This window comes from Neophocaena asiaeorientalis, unplaced genomic scaffold, assembly GCF_003031525.2.
Source record: "Neophocaena asiaeorientalis asiaeorientalis breed wild unplaced genomic scaffold, Neophocaena_asiaeorientalis_V1.1 scaffold49, whole genome shotgun sequence".
In the NCBI taxonomy this organism is placed as follows: domain Eukaryota; kingdom Metazoa; phylum Chordata; class Mammalia; order Artiodactyla; family Phocoenidae; genus Neophocaena; species Neophocaena asiaeorientalis.
Window position 1 is genome coordinate 580,417 of NW_020172456.1, and position 22,738 is coordinate 603,154.

Sequence of the window (22,738 nt, forward strand, 5' to 3'; positions counted from 1 at the left end):
GAAAAATTTTAAATGGACATTTAATTTTTTAAAACACCATTAACTCAATTTAAGGTAGAATAATAAGAGGTAATGAGGGGGGAAAAAGAAAAAAGAAAATAATGTGATATGGCAGGAAGAACCAAGATTAATTCCAAAATGTCATATCCGAAAGAAAGAAAAAAAAAAGGACAATTCCTCAGTAAAAATCATCAGTTTCCAACCTCAGTTTGAGGCCTTGAGGGTTGAGAGGGAGAAAGTTTAAGAGGAAAATAGATTGTAATAATGAGAGCCTTTTCCAAGCTCTCTGCTAGTGTGTTAAGTTGTAAAATAGCTATAATCCCATTCCGATATCCATGCCCCTTTGCAGTGGGACTTTGTCACTCCTCCCATCAGATGTACGTCTATTTTTCCACCCCTTGATTCTTGATTGGCTCTGAGACTTGCTTTGTTCGGCACAGGGCATACTAGTAAGTGTGATGGAAGCAGACGTTTGAACAGCCCTTGCATGTTGGTGCTTGCCCGCTTATGCTGATGAAGCCTGAAACTGCCATATGAAGGAAGCTGGTCTGGGATCCTGGAAGATGAAAGACCACAAGAAGAGAAACCCCAGCCACCCAAGCCTACCCTTCCAGCCCAGTCAGCTCACTTGAGCCCCTGGATGTGTGAGTGAGGCCATCAAGATCATCTAGCTCCATCCAAGCCAGCCCGGAACAGAAAAAACACCCACCTGATCCACAGAAACATGAGCCAATAAATAAAGTTTGGGGGTGGTTTGTTATGCAGCAAACACTAAATGATACAGCCGGGAAGTCGGGAAATCCAGTAAGGACAGGGAAGCTGAGATGGGGTAAACGAAGCACCCTCTCCTATGTGAGTCTCCATCAAGGCCCATCAGGAGGAGTGGGGAAACACTCAGCTGCTGTCTGGGGAGTCAAAGGAGTTTGCTTAGGGAAAACCTTAGGGATCTTGGAATGGACACAGGGAGACACAGGCCCCTGTTATCTATCCTTAGCCCTCTTCCATATTCTAAAGGGAGAATTATCAAGTCCAAGGGTAAGGGATGCAATAATGCAGCTTCCATGAGAAGGGAAGGAAAGGTCAAGGGTGAGGGAGTTGGAACAGGATGGGAAAACTAGAGAAGACTGATTCTTCTCTGATCTCCATCCATTTCTAGACTTAGACTAAGAAAAGGGAGGGAGAATAGTAGAGGTTGACTCTACAGGTAATATGGGGCCATCACTATTTAAATGATGGATGGACAGACAGTTGGTAAGAAAAGCAGGTTGGACTTACTGGTAAGATATCCTGGAACACTAACCCCACCCCCACCAATGGATTTCTTAGTCCTCAAATGGTTTCATGGGAAACCTTGGAGGACTGCCTTCTCTTTTTCGGAGCAAACACTGCCTTCACTAACCCCAGCCTTCTAAACCCAACCAAACCAAACCGTTTATGTTCTTGCAGGGTACAAATAATCTCCGGTCATGAATGGCTTTACCTAGGTTTAGAATAGAAGGATATTCCCCCTCACACTTCCTACTAATACAAAATAAAAACAAAGCAAAGCATTGAATTAAAGACCAAAATGCGACAAAACACATTCCTGCCTTGCAACCTTGGCTTTTAAAACCAGGCACTGCATCTTCAGCCCCTTTTTAAAGCTTATGGATTACAAAAAGCAGCCGTTATAAATTCATGGATGAGTTTAAAAGTCATTTTCCTGGGCCTTAACAGCTGGTATCAGAATAGTATTATTTTAGCATGTCAATGGCAATTAGACTCTAGAGGAAAGCATTAAAAATGACCAAAATTTACTGACTAAGGGGTTCGATAAAGAGAAAGGACAACTAACACTGCTAAGGGTTTTGACCGGCAACTCAAGCAACACATATTTGCCAATAATTAGAAGTATATCACAGTTTATGTCATGACTCAAATATTAGTTCATATTATAAATGTGATAGCCAGAACAGCATTTTTTTTAAAAATTAGGGCTTTTTTCCCCCCCACTTTTAAGAAAGTGGTCAATGATTATGTAAAATTATGGACACATTTCAAATATTTACCTGCCACCTAGTCTCCACTACCCTACACTACATCAGTTCTTGCGGGCATGGTTTTTCTCCTTTGGTGTGAAATTATAATCACCTTAACAAGGTTTTGTTTTTTTTGTTTAAACAATCTTTTTACACCATCCTACACACAATCCCCTCCCTAACACACAGTGACACCAAACACTGACACATCTTAAGTGCTCAAGAATACTCGTGAAATTGATGACTACTGCTGCCTCAAACAGAGGCAGGTATCCTGACCCTAATAAATGATTAACTTATTAGCTTTGATGGTTAGATGGTTACTAAAGTTCTCATAATCTCTGACAACCTACAAATGTGAGGCATATAAATAAAATATTAATGACTTCCTTCTTTCAGTCACTTAATATGACATTAAATACATGATAATAAATCTTGGTCACCTGAAGAATATGTCTAAAGATCTGTGGGCTATTTTATATTTAAATGTATTTATTTGTGCTGGGCAAATGCAACGTTTTTTATATTACCCAATGATGTGTGTGTATATGTATCCTGTATAAGAAGAGAGATTTTATAGATATCTCAAAGGAAAGAATGTCTTTGCATGTTCTCCATAAAACCTTGCACCTTTCAACAAGAAACAGCTCCTGGATATCTGTAAGAAATAAATATCCAGGATTTAAAGAATGATTCAGAATAATTTCAAATGTCATCTCTAATAATAATGGAATTGATCAATTTTTTTTAATAAAGGCCAAGGAGGAGATATCAGACAGATCTATTCTCTTGATGGAAGAAGCAAACTCTATCATCTGCGATATTTCAAATTATACTAGTCAAATTAGAGTAGTCCATATTGTGTAGAAATTTCTAAACCAACCAGGGAAATGGACCAGATGAACTAGTATTTTCATCATTCCAACTGCTAGGTTCCTTTGAAATTTACTCTTTCAGAAATCCACTTTTATCTTTGCAATAATGATTCAAGAGATTAAAAGAAGCCTTGAGTGTCTCGATTTGCTTATTCCAGTCCTATTGATGTACCACTGCTGTCTTGTCAAAAATCACTTAGAACATTGGTGAGTACAAGGTATTTTATTATTAGGACAAGAGATGAGACAGGTAGAGCATGCAGTTTTCTTGGGTTTATATTTTCATTTCTGATTTTCAGGGATGGTGGTTTATTTAAGTCACATTGGAATCCTCACAAGTGCCTAGACTTCTGAATGGGGACTGAAATTTTCCGTCTAACCAAAACTCAAGGATGCTGTCCAAAGATTTACTTCATTTATTGTTTTTCTTTCAAAGACTTACCTTTGAGTGTGACTCAGAAAGTAGAACCTAGACACAGTGAGTAGTAAAGATATATGGAGATTTTCTCCTTACTTATCCTATTGACTTTAAAAAGTTCTAATTGAATAATGGCCCAATTCCTATTATTCAGTTCCTAGAACAGGGATTTACAGAGATAGATGCTTACTAAATACTTTCAGAAAAGAATCTGAATGGTTTCTGTTAACAAAGGAATGTAGATACTAGGGTGGCTTCTGTCCCTAGAGGTTGGCTATGTCATTGGTATTTCGACCACAACTACACGTGTAAAAGGCAGTGAGGTTTGAAGGTACACAATTATTGCTCACACTGTTCAGCCCTCTAGTCAACACTTTGCTGGTTCTAAGTAGCTACAGTTGGGGTACTGGCACAAATCAAGGAATCAAAGCCAGAGGAGAGAGGAACAAAGTCCACTTACCTTGACTGTTCTATCTGACCAGAAAAAATTAAAGCAACGGTAGCTTGGCAGAATGAGGCAGCTAGATAACCATGCAGCCAAAGAATGAACTGGATTTACTGGCTGAAAAGTTCATTAAGGTTTTGGCCTATGCGTTTATGGGCGACATTTATAACTACTATCACATGTCAACCAGACCACCAGGAACGTGGCCTTGGAACACGTGTTGCAGATGAATTGTATACAACTCTTGAGAATGGCAATGAGACTAGGGACTTGTCGTAAAGGTCTGGGATCAGGGTTGGCCAGGGCTGTGAGTCACTGTGTTGGCACACTACCTCGCTCAGCTCAGTTGACTTATTTCAAGAACAGATCTATTAAGAGTATTTCAAAATTCCCTTTATGAGCCTATTTGGAGCTCACAATTCTCTGAGGCCATAGTGGGAGAAAGTCACAAAATGAAGCAAAACTATTAGCTTTCACTTGGTTTATCACCTGTAGGAGATCTCAATTGCTCCCTGAGAACAAGATCCCCTTTTTCATGTATTGCCTTCACTTTTACCTCTCCCAGAGGTCCAGCCCCACCCTTACCACACAGAAAATTCAGTAAAAATATCCAAGTATTCATTTTGAAAGTCTAAAAGCATTTCAGTTCTATTTCAGTTTGTGCTTCACTTATATAAATTCCTATTTTATTTGAAACAGTCAGCATCTCAAAACAGTTTTATATAGGTTTCAAAATGAAGTAAGTACTTCTAAACCCTGGCTGTCTGAGAAGGCTTTAGATTTACTTTTACTTTACACTTATTTTAGATTTATACTTAGCTCTTTATTTTTAACTTCATAGATGCCTAAATGTTCCCCTTCCTCCCTTTTATCAATTTGTCTAAGTACACTGGGAAATCTACCCTTTGAGACCTACCGAGAATCACCTGACTAATGTAAAGATATTTTACTAAAATTAGATTTAATTGTTTCAACAAAGAAAAACTCTCCAGTAAAATCTTAAAAGTTATTCATAATAAAACATTTGGTATTTTTCTGTTGCTTTTAAAATGGGCTTTTTATGTATATCTAATGCTTGTAAAGGACGCTCTTTATCTGGGTACATTGTTATTGTGTACATGTAGACAATAAAATCAGAGGTCATCAACAATAATCTCAGTAGAGTTGTACCGTGTAACATTTACTGAGCATGTATTATACAGCCACTTTGACTTTAAAAAAGGCGGGTAATTAGCAAAACCGTGGTCACTCTCTTGAGCTATCAGGAGCCAAGTCTGGTGGTACATGCTTTCTTTTCTGGTGGTGGGAACTCTGACTTTTTCTTAATAACTTTATTACAATCAATACTGAAGTTAGTAAAATGTGAAGGAAACTCTATTTTGCATAAATAAAATCTGGTCTGTCTTAGACTGATGTTTTGAAATTTATCTTAAACTTGTCACGATTGTGTGTATATACAAAAAACGTACAACCTGGTTCTCGTTCCTTTAATAAACAGGAGAACAGAATCTAAGGTCCCTAAAACTCAGCAGCGGGAAGTGGACTGAGTCACATCTAAGGAGAGTCCACCCTCATAAAAGGAGATCAATGGCCAGAAGCAGAGCAGAATTTCAAGCAGGATGCTCTCATCAGCAGGTAAGGGACAGCCAATGCCAAGAAAATGAAGAGGACGTTCTCTGGAACTTAGAAGATGTACATATCAGGGAGCAGGGAGAAGAAAAGATAAATGCTAAGAAGCCAGTTGGCACCTTTATACGGAAGGGCTATGAAGAATAGGCGAGGGCAGCTAAGCCAGTGGCTAACAAAAACCATGAATTCAAAAGGAAAGTATGCGACTCCTCTCAGGAGAGAGGGGAGAAAAGTGTATTCAGAGCTCCAAAACTTACGGTTACTAAGTAGAAGTAACAGAACTAGAGAAATAATCATGCTTCCTGTTGGCTGTTTGCAAATCTTGCTCTAAGCAATGCACAGCATAACAGAAATAAAGGTAAACTGAATCTATGTCTTTGGTGTTCAGTTAGGAAAGGGGTGTATGTATGGTTGGGTTTTTGTTTGTTTAAGTACAGGTAAATGGCCTGTCCCAGTGACGCATTCGTCCACTTCTTGATCCTGAATTAACCTCACCATTCGGTCTATGCTACTCTACATAGAAGTACTATTTTCTGTGTCTCTTGCGATTTAACTCAACCACTTAGAGATTATCTTTCTCCCTTTATTCCAAACAGAGATGACATAGCCCATAAAATAAGGCTTATCGGTCAGTAAAAACAGCTATAAGTTTCAAAACATGCATAATCTAGACCAGGGGGCCCCCATCTACAAAGGAGTAGCAAATCTGGCTCTTCACAGCTTGTTTTTGTATATTGTTTTATTAGAACACAGCCAGGTCTATTCATTTATGAATTGTCTATGGTTGGTTTTGCACTGTAACAGCAGCGCTAAATAGCTGCAACAAAGACCTTATGGCTTGCAAAGACAATAATATTCATTATTTGGCCTTTTGCAGAAAAAGTTTCTCTAAATAAAGGTATCAGCGTCTCCATGCCTATATTCAAATCCAAATTGGTCCTATCACCTACTAGTTGTATGATACTGGAGAGTATGTTACTTAACCTCTCTGAGACTCAGTTTCCTCATCTCTAAAATGGGAATAATAACAGAATCCTTTTCCAGGACGCTGTAAGAAGGATTCAATATGATAATCCACAAACCTGGCACAGAATAAGTACTATGTCAGTATTATCTATTATTAACTAATATTATTCCCTTAAAATCCTTTATGCAAGGATATTTTGTTCTCTCCTCATTCCCTTATCCAGGATATACAGCTCTGAAACACTGGTAGGCATTTGGAATGAAGATTTCACCATTGAACTCTGAGAAAACCACATTTCTATGATGTGATTAAAATGAAGACAAATCGAGTTTAATTAAACATTGAGACTGGCAATTGTGCATCGGGCAGAAGCACATTTCTAGTAAATGTTTAATAATGTGATTACAGAGTGTACTGCATGCACCGGGATGTGAGAAACAATAGTAAATTTGCATGTGAATGTACATCTGTCAACCAAATGAATTTGAGCTCCATATACAGTGAACACTGGACTGCTCCTGGGAAACAGATGGAAAAGTAGGGTAGCAGAAAGGGAGAGGAGTGTAGGAACAAACAAATCTGTGTAGAATCCCAGTGTTGACACTTTCTGGCCCTGTGACTGCAGCAAATATGCTCAAACTCCTTGAGCCTTGGTTTATTCATCTGTAAAAGAGGGAGATTAATATTTCTCTCTTGCAATCATTGGACAGATTACACTAAGTGAAACAATCTATGCACGATGCCTGCCCATTAGTTCCCTCAGTGTGAAAGGTGTAGGTCAGGTCACAGTTTATGCTTGTGTATGTCTAGGTAGGGGAACAGAACTTGTTAGCATTGTCCTAGAGAGCCCAAGGTTACAGCCCAAATTCCATCCTATGCCCACCCTTGTCTGGTCCTCAGGCTCCATCAGACACTTACATGTGCCACTGAACCCAGATCTCACCTGATAGCACCCTGCTGCACTCTTTGGAACTGCAGGTACAAGGTAGTATAGAGCATAGAAGCATTAAGTTTGCTTCTAAGAGATACATACTTGAGTTGCAGGTCTTTAAGTACTAGCTTATGACCCTGGGAGTTAATGTCATAAACCTCCATATTCCTATCTGTAAAATGGTGACAAAAACAGTCTCTACCTCTTAGGGCTACTGTGAAGATTTAATATAAGAACTCAGTTCGGTGCTTGAGACTGAATAACTGCACAATAAAATTTAGTATTAAGATTATCTTGCTTGGGTACATGCATTCCTCTTCTACTAGACTATAAAATCCTTGAGGGCAGGGGTTTTGTTTTATTTCCCACTGTATGGTCATCACCTAGCTTGGATTCACATGTAAAGTAGACTTTGAATAAATATTTGTTGAATGGTGAATGAATGAATGCATAAGGAGACCACTCCACTCAAACCCACTCCACTGATGAGGAAGGAGATTAGCAACACCTTTTTTTTATATAAAAGGCAACATCAGTTAATAAAAAGACGTTTGAAGTGTTTCTGCTATTTGAAAATGCAATATAAAATTTTTTTCTGGCCTATTATTCACTTACTTCCTTAGTTTGTTTTGCTATAACCTTTAGCTTTTGACTTAAACTGTCATTTTCTAATTCTGTACCTGGTCCCCAAGTGTTCTTATGCAGCAGTGCATATCCATCATTGGCATTTGTCAGATCCCTCCAACCAGGCCAACACAATGTCAGGGACTAAGGGTAAAGCTATAATACTACCATGTGGAAAAGAAATGCACCTCATGGCGCAAACTGTAACTATCACTGGGAATCTAATCCAATCCACATTAACTTCATGAACTGAAGATTAAAAGTGCCTCTTTAACTTTGACTCATCTGTCCTTCTTCCTCTGACCCTCCTTTCCCCTTTCTTTAGCCTGCTGGGGTATTGACAGGGATTTCAGAGGAGTGGAAGGTCTTTATCTCTTTGAGATGAGCTCCAATATGATTACAATCGATTTGAGTGATTTACAGTTTAGAGTGCCTTTCATTACCCTCTGTGCTTTATAGAATTATAAATGACATACTGTATGTGAATATATATTATTATTATTGGATATTTATGTACTACTTTCCTCGAAGAAGCTAAACATTCTTTTTTAGGCTTTAAATAACTACATGGACCCTGCAAACTTGTGCAAAGCTTAAATTGAAGAGACTGAAAATTGGGAAGTTTTCCTATAAATAAAGCTATACTCTTGGGTGTGTGTTAGGACGTTTGCTGCCCACATAACTCTGCGGCAGAGAGAAAACAGTATAGGGTAATTGTGTTTTAGGTTAGGATAATAATTCTAGATTTTCATAATTAAGGACAAATTCTGCAGGCCATAATTTCATTTACTACTTAAACTGGAGCTTCTCTGTGACAATAGGACAAATAAAACTTGTAATTCACTTAGCCCAGCTTTGAAATTATGCAATATTTGATGACTGTTTTAATTCGGAAGAATTCTTATTATAAAGGCCTTGCAAAGAGTAAGATGTTATTAGTATTCTTATGTCACACTATCTCAAATGAAATTTGAAAATCACATAACATTGTGACCATACTGTAATTCTAATCTTCAAAGTATCATTCCATGGATTTGGTTTAATAAAAATGTACTCACTGTTCATAGAAATTAAGGAAGCTTTTTTGTCACATTCCTACTTAAATAGTGCCTAGAAGTGACCCTCAAATTTCTCATAACTTATTTCATTGAGTCCCTGGACTATAATACGTATAATATTTAACTTATGGGTAAATAAACAACTATCGTGCACATTTTAATGAGTAAAAATCCAGTTTCTTTAAATCCAAAGACGGTCTACTGAAGATGAGAAAAACATAAACCAGGACTTAAAACTAAGGTGTGCATTTTATAAAGTCCTACAGAATTTTCCAGGAAAATTCTTCTTTTGCTCAGCAGCCCTCTAGATCAAAAGGACTGCCCTGTTCACAAATAAATCTCTTTAGTTACTATAATTGCTATCATATTATCTGATAGACAGCTTCATCATTATGACAAGCTCCTTTGTGTGCTATTTAATTCTTTTATAAATAACCTTGAGTCATGTGTTAGCTTAATGTCTCAGGAGCATATGCCACGTGTCCATGTGCTCACGTGCTATGTGTGTCTGTGTCTATCAGAAATGTTCTTCTCTTCCATAGGCTGTATGTAAGCATATGTGAATATATGTAAATATATGTTACATACATCTATGTACACATGCTTGTCTTTTTGTCTTCTGGGTGGTTATGTTTAATTTTAGCATTAGGCAGAAGCCCACAGTTTGCCTTGAAACTCTTATCAGCTTCTAAGAGACATTTACAGGGAGAGAAAGGCTCTAGGTTTGATAGCAGTAATTGTATTTAACTTGTAAGATACAAGGCTATTTATCTTGTAGCTGGGAATTCACAGAAGAGAAAGGAGGTTTGTCTGATAAAACAAAAATTAAAGAAAAAAATACTAAGCACTCTCTCACCACTCTCTCATTCTCCAAGTGAGACCATGAAACAGTAAAATAGACTTTCATTTAATAATTTAATAGGGCTCTTCCTGTCCACTTAGATATGTTGCTAGAAGGTAAAATGGGATCATGAAAGGAAAGATGCTCCAAGTCCCCAAGGCCTGAGCGATGGTGTAGAGGAAGGCAAATGTCATAAATGCCCAGGTTAGTGCTGACTTCTAACTTGGCAGAAATTGAAAATTTAACTTGAGAGAAAAATTCTAAATTGTCAAGACTTGGGATAAGACCAGAATTCCTGGGGCTTGCAAGTGTTCTAGGGTATCAAAGTGAATCCCTGGAAGGAGCAGAGTGTGATGAAAAACTAGAACTCTCAAGTCAGGTGGTCTTGGGTTGGAGTACCAGCGTTTCCACTTACGCTGTGAGCCAGGTAAGTACCTGAGCTCTTGGAACTGTTCTTAGTCTGTAAAATGGGGACAGTACTAACATTGACCTCTAGTGTTACATTAAGGCTAAATAAGATATTGAACATAAAGTGCAGAGTATGTAGTAAACGCTCAACCAAGAGCAGCCATCACCATCTGGATGAGTTTGGCCGAGAGATGGTGGCATCTCCATTTTCTACATCTCTGGGACAACAGCCCCATGAATTGAGTGCAGTTATTATCCCAGTGACTGTGTAAAGACAAAACACATTAGATGAGTTCAGAAGGTGTATGAAGGTAAAGGCCCATTATTTTATTAATGGTATAAATGAAGATTTACATTATGTAAAACAGATAGAAGGAAATAAGAGACAGTATATCCTAGTCCTGCACCGTCCAATACCAGCCACGAGCCACTAGCCTCATAGTGTCAGCCTGAGGATTGAGTGAAACATGCATTTAAATCCCTCAGTGCCTAGGACATAATAATTGCACAATAAAAGTAAACCTTCAGGGCCTCAGTCATACCAGTCACATTGCGAGTGTGGCTACGTGTGGTTAGTGGCTACCATATTGAACAGCACCAGCACGCAGTCTGAATGAAGAAAAAGAGACATTTTTAGCTTTCTAAATACCAGTGATTCTCAAACTTGGCTGCATATAGAATCACTTAGGAGCTCCCTAAAAATACTGATGCCTGGACCAGTGCTTCTCAATTTTTACTGTGCATGTGAGTCACCTGGGGACCTTGTTAAATTCAGATTCTAATTCAGTAGGTTTGGGGTGGGGCCCAAGGTTCTGCATTTTTAACAACCTCCCAGGTGATACTGAAGCTGCTGATACATGGGCCACACCCCAGACCAATTAAATTTGATTACCTGGGACTGGGGCCTGAGCATCCACAGAGTTTTAAAAAATTCCCAAGAGAATATCATTGGCAGCCAGGTTAAAGGATGCTGCTTTACACACACACACACACACACACACACACACACATCACCAACCCTAGCAAGTTAAAAGTCTCTTGGAAATGGAAACTCACCTACCTGTGAGTCCTAATTCGTTCCTGACAAATTGGAAAAAAATGACTATTTAGCAATGCAAGTATTTAGCATGCACTGGTTTGATTGATTAATTGATACATTTTGTGACCAAATGTTTGAAGAACTTATTGCAAGATGATTTTAAAATGTGCTTAGCAATGTTCAAACACATTCACTAAGTAAGCCTCTATCGTGTTGATGCTATATCGCTACAGTCTTAAAACCATGCTCAAATATGGCTTTCCCTTTTGGTTGTATTTATGCTTCCTATTCCCTTTGCAGGACTTCACTATCTATGTTTTTTTTGCAGTCGAACTGAAAGTAACACTAGTCCTGAACGGATGAATGAGCAGGTAGATGGGGCTTACTTTAATGTGTGCTTCAAATCTGCCAAGGCCTCAAACGTTTGCAGGCAAAGACGAAAGAAAAGGAAAGAAAACCTCCTGGCTAGGAATTAATGAAAATCCAAGGCCTGAGAAATTTCAGCATTATGTCAAGTACGCAGGCTTGTTTTTAACCCTTCCAAGTCTCAATAATCTAGGATGAGATGTGAACAAAAAAAATCTCTCTTACCCCCATGCATACTGTCTAAACAATGAAAGGATAATAAACATTTGAAATAAAATATGTTGGAGACTTTCTTTAACTCGGTAATTCTCAAATGGGGGCAGTTTTGTCCCCCAGCAGACATTTGGCGTTTGTGGAGACGCTACTGGCATCAAGGGGGTGGAAATTATGGATTCTGACAAACATCCTACAATGCACAGGGCAGCCCCGCCCAGCAAAGAATTATCCAGCCCCAAATCTCAATAGCATCAAGGCTGAGGAACGCTACTAAGCGAGTCCAGGCAAGGACTTCTATTTGAGGATACTGTAATGGAAAAAACAACAAAACTAATAACCTCGTGTCAGTATCAATAAAACTGATAGGAGATAGGAAAATGAGAAAGAAATTTGAGGGCGTGCAATCTGAGTATCAGGATAGGAATCCTGAGTCTGCCCCTCACCTGTGTGATATTGGGCAAGTTATTTTGCCTCTCAGAGCCTCAACAATGTAACCTTAATATGAGTATGGTGATCATAATACCAAAGCAAGTACCCTCACAGGAGGGAGTGACGCACACACGCAGTGATGCGTAGGAAGGCACTTAGAGCATCTGTAAGCACTATAGAAATGTTTTTACTTTCGGTCCCTATAAAGAAAATGTTCTTTGGAATTTGAAACATTCAAATATAAAGAAAGAGTTTTCCCATCCAGTGTCCTTGAAGGGGAGCCACGTCTACATGTTTTCCATCATCTGAGTTGGGTGGTCAAGCAGGATTGAAGCATAGGTCATCGGTGGACATTTTACTGACCGAGGAAAGGGAAACCGATCAAGAGCACTTCCGTGAACTTAGTGTGTGATATCCAGGAAAAGGGAAAAAAACATTGAGACTCTGCTCTCCTCGGCACCACCTGCCATGGGAAGATGGAAAGTCTTACACATTGAAGCTGCTTATCAGTCTTCATGTTCCAGGAAGCCTGGCTCTGCCCTAAAAAGCCCCTTCCTGTACCATGTTCAGTGTTCTGAAAGCCCTGATGACATAACCAGTCACCTATTCACAGCAGAGAGAGGATCTTTAACAGCCCCAGTCAGCTCAGCCTCCCAGGGGACCTGGAGCTGGGGCTAAAATTAATTCTTCATGCTCAACTCACCGTTCACCTCCCCTCTCTTGTCCCCTCCACTGCATTGTGTCAAGACAGCAATTAGAGGCTTTATAAGGAACATTTGTCAGTGCCTGGATAACTCTGGGTTGATTCTTCTTTTATTTCCCTCTCGTGTTCCTTAGCCTTTCTATTTTCAGGTTCAAAGAAAGAAGCTGCTTTTGAGTTATATCTCCCAGAATTAAGTGATACAAGATTCTGATGGCTATAGAAGTATTTTCATTTTGGATCCTTCCTGATTCACAAAAAGTCAACGCTACATGCCATGGGCCCAGCTGGTTTCTAAATACTTCACAGTGGGATGTTTCAGTAGAGGCACATAAAATCCTATAAATGAGTATGAGAAGGTTCTGGAGTTGACCCACTCATCCTGGTGCACAGGGACCTGGAGAGCAGACACGGTTTCCTGAGAGCATGCCTTCCGAGTGAGATGACGTAAGTGAATATTCTGCAGGAGTTATATTTCCCTACTGTTTAAACGTTAGCTATAGACAAGTAGCACAACTGAACTCCTCTTGTTGGTTTATAGACTTATCACTATTGATAAAACAGAACGGCTTGGAAAAAGAATGGATACATCATTTTTGCAGAAACTGTGTCAAGACTGCATGCCCAGGTGGCTTTATTTTTTGATACCTAGATACAGGGGTTATTTTGATCTTATCCTTTAAAATAAATTAAATAAATATTGCCAGATTGCTCTAATGGAGCTTTAAATTTAGCAAAATGGATCCTTTCAGTAGCACAGGGAAGCAGGTGGGAGAGAAAATAAGGTATCCAAGGCTGAAAAAGTGAGCCACTCCTAGGAAGTCCTAGTCCAACTAGAATGCTGGACTTCCCAAAGCCATTTTCCAATCTAGGCAATGGAGTAAGGTGACAGCTCCTTTAAATACTGAGTATTCTTTGAGTTGCTTCATGGAAGCACATTGCCATCGTTGTTAGGAGGACAGCTTCGTCTCATTACAAATGAGTCTTTTAGCACAGCTAAGAAAACTTTTCATTTTTAAAAGAGGATTTTCGACTCCCCATCTCACAATAACCACCTCTGTGTGGTTACTGATCTTTGGAACATGATACTTTAAGAAAAGGAATAAATCTAAGATGACACGAGAAAGATGCTCATTTCTATCTATTCATCTTTCAAGATATCCCCCAATTTGCTATGGGAGCAATATTGGAAATTGTGCTCAGCTGGGAACAGGAGACTCCGGTCCTGGTTCTGTCCCTCATTTACTATTCTCTCATGACTATTCTCTCATAGAAAAAACACAATCTCTCCCTGAGTCTCATTTTAAATTTGAAATGGAGAATAAAAATACCTACCCTACCTAATTTACAGGCTATTTAATAGTCAAAATGAAGTAGTCTATATGAGTGAATATGTAATAGCAAAAAATGCTACTCAAATGTTTGGTAATCCTCATAGCTAACGTTCATTGAGTATTGACTTAACTGACCCAGAATTATGTTGGGTATTTTACATGCATATTCACATTAGCCCTAGAAAGTAAGTATTATCATCATCCCATCGTATAGACTCGGAAACAGAGACTTGGGAGGTTCAATATCTTGCCTAAGGTTTGGAACTGGATCACCAAATAGGAGGAATAAGCACTTACCTAGAGAACCAAGAAAGCAGAGAGGGTAACAAATGAGACTGTGGGGAGGACCAAGAAAGCAGAGAGGGTAACAAATGAGACTGTGGGGAGGACCAAGAAAGCAGAGAGGGTAACAAATGAGACTGTGGGGAGGACCAAGAAAGCAGAGAGGGTAACAAATGAGACTGTGGGGAGGAAGAATCTGCTATATTTTGAAGGCATTATAGTGATCATCAGAGAAGAAAAGTCAGAACTGTTAGAAATTCTTACACTTAGTTTATAGTTGTTATATTTTGAATTATTTGTGGGGACATGCACCAAATATCTTAGTGCTTAGGGCTTTCAAGGTCTTAATCTAGTGGGCCTCAGAATTATAGCTAATGGCACCAAGATCCCAACTCTAGCCAGTTGACTCCAAAGCCCATACTTATAACTGCTTTACTGTATCATGTCCTGTAATAACAACACATATTATTACCAAATGACAGTTACCAACAGTTACTAGCAATAATGGTTTTCAGTGGGAAGCAATGCCATTAAAGAAAGGTTTGTTCTGTTTTGAAAACATAGGAAGCAACCCGTAATTCGGAACTAAACATACAAAGAGATAGGCACACAGCAAGGGTCACTGGTTTTCTTACATATATGTGGTTTTAAAAATGACCATTAAAGAGCCTTCTCATTTCTGGCAGCAAACTCAGAATCCTATATTGGCTCAGGGCAAGTGGTTAGCATCAGTTTAGAATCTTTGAAATTCCTAATAGAAACACAACAGACCCTACAGCAACAGTATCAGGGCCAATGATAATATGCATAGAGAGGGACTGATTTTTCTTATGAACAAGTTAACAGTTTTTAAGATTTTAGGCTATTTCGATTCCTCCCACCGCTCATCCCCCAGAGTTTAAGAAGCATTTAAAAATCAGGTCTTTTAGTGTCTAGTGCATTTGGATGATGATGAGAATTCACAGTAGCTGCTAACACCTCTGGCTTTCTTCAAAGTCTCAAAGATAAATGCACACGGTCATTTTTGTGCCTTAATCTAAGAAGTGCTAAGAGTAGTATGTGAAAAGACTCCCAGCAGAGACTGAGCTGGATATGGTACAGAGACTGAGATGGTAGATAAATGAGTGGGTGGGGCTTTTTGCTTCAGTATTTTGGGGGTCTTGTATGCTCCTTGTGAATGCTCCCATAATACTTAAAGCAGACACAGGAAGACCCTGGCTAACAGAGGAAAAACCAGTAGCACAGTTACTTCTAATTGGCATTTAAAGAAAAGTAATGCTAACTTAGGCATGAAAAAATAATCACAGCCTTCAAGTCATTCAACATTCTTGGGCCACAAATAGGCAAATTTACATATTTCTCTCAAGTGTGATGATTATTAGCTAAAGGGCTTTTACATTTCTGGAAATGTGCTTCCAGCTTCCTTACCTCTGTGCTCACCTCACTATAAAGGAAGTAAGAAGATAACAGTGAGAAAATGTTGGGCCGTTTGGAGTGTAGGAGATAAGAGAGTTAGACATAGCATAAATGTCCACATTAGTGACAAGTTCAATATTCTGAGCTATTCTCTTGCATCTACCAGGCGATAATGTAATGATGGAACAAAGGCCTTTAGCTAAAGTATTTTCCTTTCCATTCCTGGCACTTTTATGATCAGGGTTCAGGGCTCTTTCCTGGTAGAAGTGAGAGATGAGAGGGAAAGCTAAGGGATTATTTGAATGATCTTTTGAAAGAAGGCAACCTTTCCCCCCATTGTCCTTGATTTGGCCATCTGGCTCTGGAAGTTTGTTGGTGAATGCTCCTTGACTATAAAATATCAACAGATGATTAGCCCCTCTCCCTCCCACACCAGCATGCCTGCTATTAAAATGCCTACTAGGACCAACCTCTGAAAATCAAGGCAGGCTAGTGTAAGTGAGGGAGCAAAAACTGGCCAAGTCAACGAAATGAATGGAATTCCACCCGTAGTTTTTCTCTCATTGTTACTCTGACTTGATGTTCATCATCTCAAGTTTAGTAAACTTCCTTTCACAGTCTTTCTGCCGTCTCTGGCCATCTGTATGTTCAATCACACCTGACTACACGGCACCACAAAGCCCAGCTCTCATATTGATTATTCCATGATTACTGACAATAGTTTATTTTAGAGATGGTGTACCCTTCCCTCCATTGCTCATCCTTGGCAGTGCCCCGGAAAATCCATAATCATTGTATTTGGTATGAGCCAGTCAGCAGTATTAATCAGATGGACAAAGTAAGTGTTCAGTGCATAGTTAGTAAGTCTCCAGAAGCTCCCTGTACTGGACCAAGTCCGAAAGAAATCACTTTTTTCATCCAAAAAATATGAAAGTGTGCTTAATATTCAGTGTTTTAATGATGTGGTGACAGTCATGAGAAAATCACCAGTTAGAAGTGAGAATGGGAGAACAAAAGAGAGTCTGGTCATTGAGAGTAAAACATGTACCTGTGGGATAGTGCTCATTCACTGGCCAGTTGTCCACCTGAAGCGTGGCATTGCCGCCGTTCCTGGTAAAGCGCACCACGTGGTATTTGCCATCATTTACCGGGGTCCTCTCCTCTTTGATGGAGATGTCAACTGTGCCAATATTGAAGACAACTCCAATTTTCCCCTGTTCCTATAATAAAGAAACACAAAAGGCAAGTTATCACTAACCACAAGGTTTTCTCCCTTTAAAGCTGATCCTCCAACTAACAATGAATCTGTAGGTACCCAGAGAGAGCTGTCGGCTTGAAGTTAATAATAGTATCCTACATTTCTCCATGGGCTTTCATCCTGAACATAAAAGCCGATGATACAAAACCACCCAAATTGCTCTCAGAGGCTGCACTGCACAGGTTACATCATTGGATTGCCCTCAACAGATATCAAAGCTGGAACCACAGAACTACCTAACAAGTGAGTAATGACACTGCAAGGTTCTGTGGGATGAATTAGGCATGTTTTCTAGAAGAGGCTAATCAGACACTGAATTGTAGGTTACTTCACAATTCAGATTTAGGATTAAAGAGGAAATGCAAGCCTGCTTGCACTCTGGGGGGCAAACAAGGCCAAGAGGAGGGGTACAGAATGGTTAGGAGCCCAAACCATAGGAGCTAGCACAATAGACTTACTCTTGGTGATACTTTCTGTAGGTATAAAGAACATAGGAAATGTATCCTCAGTGGGGCCCAGTGAAACTGAACTGGGGTTTTCCAAGTCAGATGCTGGCACCCTTCCCACACTTGTAGCCCTATTCCTAAGGTTAAGCCAAAGAAGGAGGTAATATTCAGTGCTATAGCTTTATGTTACACAGCAGAAAAGAACCTCTGTGGCCCTACATAGACTTCTGGGAGGGAAAACACAATGAATTCCAGAAGAGTAACATTAGGGCAATGAAGGTGATGGTGGTGGTGGTGACATCATCCACACCCTGGGAAGTGCCCAGAAACACTGAAATACAAATAACAATGTTATTAAAACTCTTACTCTTCTCCTTTAATAACCTATGACTAAGAGTTGGAATTAGTATTCAGAAGAAGACACGAAATGAAAGTAACCTCATGGATCAGATATAATCAGTCTCTCACAACCTCTCTGAAAGGTATCAGCACGCAGGGTGTCAGGAGGAAATGGGCAAGGAGAGAAAAGAAACATCTTTCTCCATTTCTCTAAGAGTCTGGCTTATTGGCAAACGGTTGGACTTACAAAAACAATAAAATTTAGTTGTGATTCTGATGTTCTACAAGACTGAGTCACAGTATTTGTCCACATAGTCTCTGTTATCCTCTATTTCCTTCTATTCAAGAAGAAGGAGAAGGAGGAAGCGGGGGAGGAAAGGAAGGAGGAGGATATGGGAAAAGAAGTCCAGAATCCACACAAACTAAGACATAGGAAAGACTTCACTGAATCTCAAGTTTAGTAACTTTGGTTCATCCATTCATTCATTCAATACATAAATACACTATTCATTAAGCACTCACTATGCTTAAAGTCAATAAATTGAGACTTCTGGTGAGACTTTAGGTACTGGTTTCCATATAGTTTGCTAGACTTCACTTATTTTTCCAAAAGACAGGCTTTCCTTAACTAGCCAATTTTCCTTTAGTTATGCGAACACATCTTGTACCCAATAAAAGGATGAATAAGGACCTAGGAGCCTTAATCGTAAAAAGTAGGAATCTAGGCTGATCAAAAGAGGCTGATTTCAGCATGCAGGGATGCTGAGATACAGGGTGGACATCATTGCTTCCTTTGTGCCCTGATAGCACAGCACACAATGTAAAATGGTGTCTGCAATACCCATGTTCTGTTCTCTGGGAGAAGCAATTCAGGTGCCTCCCCAAATGGTGACTAAACATACTCATTTTCTTAAGTTTCTAAGAAACAGGATTTCTTAAATCGCTGTTTATTGAGACACTGTGTTCTCAGCTTTGTTTTCTTTGTTTTCCTATCTCTGCACCTCCAGCACTAAACAAAATACCTACTATTAAAACATGATGCATGGATAAGTGAACCTGATGGTCGGTTCTTCTGCATCTTTCATGCCCATAATTAATAATATTATGATCCATTTTATTCTTTCTCCTTAATTCTCTGGGAATGCAGAAATGACAATATGACTTTTCTGCTTTCTCTTAACGAGTTGGCATGTACTTCTAAGGGTGTGTGTGTGTGTGTGTGTGTGTGTGTGTGCGTGTGTGTTCTGGTACCTAATCACCCTCGTGCCTAAATAAGCAAGGCTATAATAACCTGAGTCATAATCTTTTTAGCAGAATTGAAGGACTGGAGGAGTGAAAAAACCATGACTGCAGACACCATTACTCCTCTGCCCAACCCACAAATGTGGACTGTTTATTGCATCACTGTTCCTCAATGAGAAACCACTGTATAAATCCTGGATGCATGTAAAGGACTGCTGGCGATTCAATTCACCTCAGTCACTAATTAATCATGGATGGAGAGGAGACCTTTAGACCAGCCTTCTGCAGCTTTTCAGCAGCAGCAGTGGCAAAGCACAGTTCTGGCTCACGGAGTAGGCTGATCAGTGAGATATATTCTTGGGCAGATTTTCTGCAAGATCCATAATAGATTCAGGAAAAGAGAAGATTTAATCTCTGCCAGAATAAATATTTGGTCCTTATCTTAGGTGCCACACATTTGCTATTGCAATCACTGTTTTGGGGAGGTCTTCTTAATCCTGCTAGCACGTTGCCAATGTCAGTGGAGACCCTTACTCAGATGTTTCATTGTGTTTCCTGCAGTGGTAAAAGTGCCTGTGCCGGACCTCAGATGTGGTCTTTTCACTCACAGTAATGAAATCTCTAATGAGATTTCATTACTGCAACGTCCTTGTCATTTGTCATGGGACCACAGTGGCATTATAATCTGTGGCTAACTGCTTTGTCTCAGTTTATTATAAGCTTTGTGACAAATACCCAAACAATTGCCCAGGCTTGAATCCATCATGCTCAGCTGCCATGAAAGTAAAGTGTGCTGGCTCATGTGTCCAGAGAAGAGATGATGTGAAGGATAAAAAGCACTGGCTTTGGAGTCAGCCCTGACTAACCTGGGGCAAGTTACTTAACTTTTCTGAACCCATTTCTTGATAATATATTATGGGGATAGGATACTAGTTTTACATACTTTGGAGGGCTGTTATAAGGCTGAAATGTTATAATTAATATGACAGTACTTTATGAATAATAAAATATTATACCAGTATAAGGTATACATGAGATCAAGAGAAGGAAACCATCCAATCATTTGACTATTTAAAACACTGTGATTGCTGGAGAAGTTCACTGGTTCGATATGATAAACATGGGTTTTAGCATATCTTGGTTCAAATAATACGTCTGATTCTTAAAGCTGCATGACCTGGGGCAGGTTGTTTAACTTCTGGTGTTTCTTTTATAAAGGATCACGTGGAGGGAGAAAGGCAAATTGCAGTGAGGATTTTAGGAAAACACGTATGTGTGAAGCACCTGGCACAAAGCTGTGCATATTTTGGGACCTCAATAGTTTGGGACCTCAATAGTAATTGTAAGTCACCTCTTCTCTTTCTCCCCGCCCCCATCAGTGTAGTTGACACTAGTGGCATGAGCCAAGGACGGGTTGGCGACACTGTCATTAAGAAATACTGTAAAAATAAATGTACATTTCAGCAAATAGAACACTAAAAAAACCAACATTTGCACGGTTGATTTCCTGCCACGATTTGGTAGTTGCTCTCTCTCCACATTCCTTGGTGACTTTTATAAGCCTCTCCAAGATAAGCAAAAGTGTAGGTGCAAAAACAGCATGACTATAAATTTTAATAACTCCATACGCTTCACCACTAAAGTTGCTACCAAGGCAATCACTTCAATCTATGTTACTCCTTGATATTAAAAACAAAGACAAGTGGTAGATCAGAAGACATTACCAAAGAATCCTCAAGTGCGTTCAGGGAAAAACTGAACAGTACAGAAAATGGCTGTCTTTAAATAGCCAGTAAGTCGTTCTTTATCAGTAATGACTCTTTATGAGCCCCCATGGTTCCTCAAATTAGTCCAGCTCCACCTTTCTGACCCTCCATCAGCCAAAGAGCACTGATCGCTATGGAGGTGACCCAAGAGATGCTACCAACACCAGGGTCAGATTTCAGGAGCAAAAACGCACAGGGGCAAGAAATATCCTCAGGAATCAAGAACTGCCTGAAGGCGATCTCTTCATTCATTCCAGAGTGCCCCAGGGGAAGGCAAAATGCACCATCTGCTATTTCAGAAAATTGCAGCTGACAGAAACAGAACTGGGGCTCTCAAATGTGTGCCAGGATGCTACGCAAAGGAAGCAGTTCTCAATATCTTAACTTCTAGGCTTCACACAGAATTTGTGAGTTCAGTGCTAGTTGGTAAAACAATAACATCATGAATGTGAGCCTGCCTGGGGGCCAGACACCATCAGATCTGCCATACTCATTTCAGAGTCTGGCTGATAGTAAATAAAGTAATCAGTGGCACTGTTTACCACATTTTGGTAGTTCTCCTCCATTACGGGCTCATACGAGAGAGAAATTCTGGGTCCACTTGTGATGGGTACGGCCAATGGACCAGTGTTGACCAATAAAATCAGGTGTTGCTACTGAGCCATCCGTTTAATTGCTGGTTTGAGGCCTGCCAGAATTCTCCCATTTGCTCTGAACCACTGCACTCAGCAAATTCCTAGCAGTGACTTCTCTGTCAATCTGGGTCATTGAGGGAGAATGACAACAAGCCACACTACAATCGACATGGAAAACATGAGAAACAAAGCTTGGTTGCTTTATGCCACCAAATATTGGTATTTGAAGCTGTTTGTTACTGCAGCATAACCCAGACTATCTGGATGATGGAGTAGGTGCTCAACAAGTATTTTTAACAGAATAATTTTCAAATTCCCACAATTACCCTTAAAATATTTTTCTTTTTTGAATGTAGAAGCATTTAGGAGAATCCAGCTATATTTTATTAAACCAGACATGAAAGAGATTTGCAAAGATGTAAAACAATGCCATTAACAGTAATTTTTAAAATACTGTTTTTCAAAAATTGTTATTTATGTGAACATGAATTGGGCTTATTACTCATTTCTAAATGGATTAATAGACAGCTACTTTAAATGTTTCATGGTTTTAATTTCTAACAGGGTAAACATCACTAGATATAACTCACGTTAACAAAAGCTCTTTGGGCTTATCATTTTTTTAAGTTTAAAGGGGTCTTAAGACCAAAAGATTTGAGAACTGCTAAGTTAGTTGATCTGCAAGGTTTATTCCACTTAAAAAACTTCATTATACTCTTGTGTTCAGAGTTCCAGGTAAAATGATAAAAAATTAGATTTGTTCTATCTTTTCATTCTAAGACATAGCCTAACAATTTAGTATAAAAATTGAATTTTACCTACATTTCTTTTATTTAAAAAATTTTTTTTAATTTAACTTATTTTTTTATACAGCAGGTTCTTATTAGTCATCCATTTTATACACATCAGTGAGTAATCCATTTTGAGTTCATTTTTGCGTATGGTGTTAGGGACTGTTTTAATTTCATTCTTTTACATGTAGCTGTCCAGTTTTCCCAGCACCACTTATTGAAGAGACTGTCTTTTCTCCATTGTATATCCTTGCCTCCTTTGTCA

At 39.2% G+C, this 22,738-nt stretch overlaps 1 protein-coding gene across 6 annotated transcripts in view; it reads right to left on the reverse strand.

Moving 5' to 3' along the window:
* The window catches only part of NRXN3 (neurexin 3), a 1,577,176-nt gene that overhangs the window by 169,855 nt on the left and 1,384,583 nt on the right, over nt 1–22,738 (reverse strand). For all 6 annotated transcript variants that reach the window (XM_024737822.1, XM_024737819.1, XM_024737820.1 and 3 more), the window contains one exon: nt 17,045–17,216. In XM_024737822.1, coding sequence (XP_024593590.1) covers nt 17,045–17,216 — 172 coding nt within the window. The remainder of the gene's footprint in view (nt 1–17,044; nt 17,217–22,738) is intronic.